Source organism: Bolinopsis microptera, unplaced genomic scaffold, assembly GCF_026151205.1.
Source record: "Bolinopsis microptera isolate Bmic1 unplaced genomic scaffold, MBARI_Bmic_1.0 sca4, whole genome shotgun sequence".
Classification (NCBI taxonomy): domain Eukaryota; kingdom Metazoa; phylum Ctenophora; class Tentaculata; order Lobata; family Bolinopsidae; genus Bolinopsis; species Bolinopsis microptera.
Window position 1 is genome coordinate 21,984 of NW_026971776.1, and position 4,820 is coordinate 26,803.

The following is a 4,820-nucleotide window of genomic DNA, read 5'->3' on the forward strand; positions in this document are numbered from 1 at the left end:
GCATTCTTGTTATGCCAAATCGTCACGCGAAAATTTTGTTAATCACGCTGAGCTTATAATTATATGTTGTCTCTGCTTTGAGGAGACTTCAAAATAGACAGCTGTTTCCTTGTTATGCTTTGTTTATTGTCAGCATTCTTTTGGTCGTTTGTATCTTGGGGCTTGTTAATTATAAACTGCAAAATTTATTCATTTCCCACGTGAAAAAATTGAGTTGTCCTGACCATAACTGGTACAGATTATCGTAGCGACTTCTAGAAGATACTTGCTAATTATTATACGCTCTAACAACATAATCGCTCTCTAGTCTCTAATCGCACCTGATAATGGGCTACCATGAGTCGTACGCAAAAACCCCTGTCGGCAAGAAATGGAGTTACACAAGCTCCTACCACTACGATCTCACTCCGACAGAAAAACTACTGAAATACTCCAACTTTATCTTCGCTTTCGCCATTATCGTTCGTAACTTTTTAACAGGGACTCGATTGTTAAGAATTATAGTTTTTGCTTCCAATCGTATCTCATGATCATTATTTATTGCAATTATTCTCGCTTTATATATAGTAAGATGTCCTAGCAGCGTTTACTTATTTTGCAGTTGTTTGGCATCTCATTGGGAGTAGTAGCAGTATACATCGAGGAGGAAAGTTTGAATTTCATCCTGTTTATCGGAAACAAGAATTTGACAGGTCTGAAGCTGCTGATGGGGGCTGGAGCGGTTTTGGTTATATTGGGAGCTCTGGGATTACTGACAACGATTAGACTCAATAGAAAGCTCATGCTCTTTGTTAGTTCGGCGGTCGCGCGCTACTGCAAGCGAGAGGGCTCTTGTTAGAGCAAGTCAATGTGCACAGTTTATTATTGTCATTGAACCGAAAAGTTCGTCTTAAAAATTTATAAGTTATAAATTGATTTACTGTTAAGTAGAGTGCTAACATTGTGGTTATTTTCAGTACGTTTCTATGACCTTTGTATCAGTTATAGTTCAAGGAGCAGGAGTTGGAATTGCAGTTGAGCAGATTAGCACAGTTAGTTATTTTATAAGTAAAGTTATGCGAGACAAATATTTTCACAAAGTCACAAGTGTTTTCCGTAAAAATGCGACCAAATTTGTTTACCAACTTGCTGCTTGATTAAATAGCATATGTTCTGCTTCCAAGCCAAACAAATTAACTATATTTGAATTGAATCATGGCTTTCCTCGCTCCCCAAAATATTATTCACAGTTAAAAGACGGGGTCAACAGAACATTTTATGAGATGGTAGAGAATTACGCAGATTACAACTTTGAAGAAAACTCGACAGCTCCAATAGACTACATGCAGTCTACTGTAAGCGTAACACGTCTTATTGAGAACAATAACTATTTACATTTTTATTTCACATTACTTCAGTTGCTAGGTAACGGTTAGTTCACAATGTTAGTATCCCAGACTTGAGTAATATTTGGATTCTGACCTGACAAATCTTCAGTTGGAGTGTTGTGGGCTTTATGAAGGTTACGGAGATTGGAATGCGACCTCCAAATTAGCTACTGAGTGGATCAAACTGCACGCTATTGATACTCCTGACTCGTGCTGTATAAAGGACAAGGTACCTATGTGGCATCAGAGTAGTACAGCAGGGAATATCAATATTACTTTGTCCTGGATTTTATCTAAAATTATAACGTTCTACCGTCTTCTGAAGGAACTTTATAAGAGCTGCAAAAGTTTTCATTACTTAGTGTTAGTGGCAAACAATTACTGTTGCTTCTTTATAATTACAGTCAATTGATCTATAAATCAGACTCACTCATTTTTCAGATCAAGACTCGGTGTGGTTTTGGACAGGCAAGACCTTTAGAAAACTCGAAAGACAGAATAGTATATAAGACGGTGAGATATAGATTTCAGAGTCAATTTCATATTCTGAATTAAAGTTAGTTACTCGAATACTCATACTTCATAGTCTTACTCTCAACACTTCAATAATATTACTTACTCATAAGTCATAATACTTAAGTAAATAATATGATTTATTTAAGTAAATAATATGATTTAGTAAATGTAAACATAGTGATGTTTGCAGGGCTGTGCTGACAAGTTTTACAGCTGGATTGACGGTAAAGTGAGCAGTGTGACAGTTATTGCTATAGCTAACATTGTCTGCCAGCTGACGAGCGCTACTTTCCTCTTCCTGCTCCGACAAAGTATGCAGGTCATCACTTTTTAAAGTATTTAATGAACACAGACAATTTTGTAAAGGAGCAACAGTTTGCAAAGGTTCTGTCCAAATGGTTTTAATTATTTCTCTGAGAAAAATGGAAGATGAGTTTAAAGTTTTTTTGTTAAATGAGCTCATTATATATATCATTCGGAGGATTATGATTATTATATTTTATAAAGGAGCAACATGCTATTATGATTACATTAGTGTAAAGACAGCTGTCTTTTAACGATAATTTGCCACAAATAACTTTTGGGGGAGCCTGGAGCAGTCAAAATAAATGCCTTAATTTTACAGCTTCAGGGGCAATTTAAACTAAATAGTCGATAAACGTAACTTTCAAACATGATTGGTATATTTTATAAAGGAGCAATATGTCATAACGCTACAATTAATTATTCTATTTGGCACTGATGATTGGTATATTTGTATCATTATCACGAAACGAATGGTTTTCCACCAATTTCGATGGTTTATGCTTATCACTTAGTCAATTGTTATTATAATAGAGAGGCTAGATCAAATCAACTCGTTAGCAGCATAAAAATAATAATTTTGTAAATTTGTGATTTCGTAGAGCTCTTTTATCCTTTTGGTTTGGTCTACACTTCGTGGTGGAATGTTCCTGTAAGTCTGTGAGTATTTCTTCAATATTATAAAGGAGCAACAATGTCATACAACATGTTTCTTAGTCTTCAAATTTCCAGCCCTGACGAATATTCGGCAAAATCCAGATTAAATTTCAACCAATATTACAATTAGATAGGAGTAAGTGAATTTTTACAGCTGGTTAATAATAGTAGAGGTGCTGTTACTACATGTTACTACTACTTAGTGCTACTACTACATGTTACTACTACTTAGTGCTGCTACTACATGTTACTACTACTTAGTGCTACTACTACATGTTACTACTACTTAGTGCTGCTACTACATGTTACTACTACTTAGTGCTACTGCTACTTGTTACTACTACTTAGTGCTGCTACTACATGTTACTACTACTTAGTGCTACTACTACATGTTACTACTACCTAGTGCTGCTACTACATGTTACTACTACTTAGTGCTGCTACTACATGTTACTACTACTTAGTGCTGCTACTACATGTTACTACTACTTAGTGCTGCTACTACATGTTACTACTACTCAGTGCTACTACATGTTACTACTACTTAGTGCTACTACATGTTACTACTACTTAGTGCTGCTACTACATGTTACTACTACTTAGTGCTGCTACTACATGTTACTACTACTTAGTGCTGCTACTACATGTTACTACTACTTAGTGCTGCTACTACATGTTACTACTAACTTAGTGCTGCTACTACATGTTACTACTACTTAGTGCTGCTACTACATGTTACTACTACTTAGTGCTGCTACTACATGTTACTACTACTTAGTGCTGCTACTGCATGTTACTACTACTTAGTGCTGCTACTGCATGTTACTACTACTTAGTGCTGCTACTACATGTTACTACTACTTAGTGCTGCTACTACATGTTACTACTACTTAGTGCTGCTACTACATGTTACTACTACCTAGTGCTGCTACTACATGTTACTACTACTTAGTGCTGCTACTACATGTTACTACTACCTAGTGCTGCTACTACATGTTACTACTACTTAGTGCTGCTACTACATGTTACTACTACTCAGTGCTACTACATGTTACTACTACTTAGTGCTACTACATGTTACTACTACTTAGTGCTGCTACTACATGTTACTACTACCTAGTGCTGCTACTACATGTTACTACTACTTAGTGCTGCTACTACATGTTACTACTACTTAGTGCTGCTACTACATGTTACTACTACTTAGTGCTGCTACTACATGTTATTACTACTCAGTGCTACTACATGTTACTACTACTTAGTGCTACTAATGTTACTACTACTTAGTGCTGCTATACATGTTACTACTACTTAGTGCTGCTACTACATGTTACTACTACAAGTGCTGCTACTACATGTATACTACTTAGTGCTGCTACTACATGTTACTACTACTTAGTGCTGCTACTACATGTTACTACTACTTAGTGCTGCTACTACATGTTACTACTACTTAGTGCTGCTACTACATGTTACTACTACTAGTGCTGCTACTACATGTTACTATACTTAGTGCTGCTACTGCATGTTACTACTACTTAGTGCTGCTACTGCATGTTCTACTACTTAGTGCTGCTACTACATGTACTACTACTTAGTGCTGCTACTACATGTTACTACTACCTAGTGCTGCTACTACATGTTACTACTACTTAGTGCTGCTACTACATGTTACTACTACTTAGTGCTGCTACTACATGTTACTACTACTTAGTGCTGCTACTACATGTTACTACTACCAGTGCTACTACATGTTACTACTACTTAGTGCTACTACATGTTACTACTACTTAGTGCTGGCTACTACATGTTACTATTACCTAGTGCTACTGCATGTTACTACTACCTAGTGCTACTACATGTTACTACTACTTAGTGCTGCTACTACATGTTACTACTACTTAGTGCTACTACTACATGTTACTACTACTCAGTGCTACTACATGTTACTACTGCTTAGTGCTGCTACTACATGTT

The 4,820-nt window shown here is 36.3% G+C and overlaps 1 protein-coding gene across 1 annotated transcript; it reads left to right on the forward strand.

Moving 5' to 3' along the window:
* The first annotated feature begins 326 nt into the window (after positions 1-326).
* LOC134825661 (tetraspanin-5-like) lies at positions 327-2,217 on the forward strand. Its single transcript, XM_063837867.1, has 6 exons — positions 327-461; positions 957-1,031; positions 1,230-1,334; positions 1,477-1,596; positions 1,809-1,880; positions 2,074-2,217. The coding sequence occupies exons 1-6, from the start codon at positions 327-329 to the stop codon at positions 2,215-2,217; spliced, it is 651 nt and encodes a 216-aa protein (XP_063693937.1).
* Positions 2,218-4,820: the final 2,603 nt, after the last annotated feature.

Coding starts and splice junctions, on each gene's coding strand:
- LOC134825661 (XM_063837867.1), top strand. CDS start 327: ATGGGCTACCATGAGTCGTACGCAAAAACCCCTGTCGGCAAGAAATGG. Junction 462..956: donor TCTTCGCTTTCGCCATTATC/GTTCGTAACTTT, acceptor GGTTATTTTCAG/TACGTTTCTATGACCTTTGT. Junction 1,597..1,808: donor CGTGCTGTATAAAGGACAAG/GTACCTATGTGG, acceptor CTCATTTTTCAG/ATCAAGACTCGGTGTGGTTT.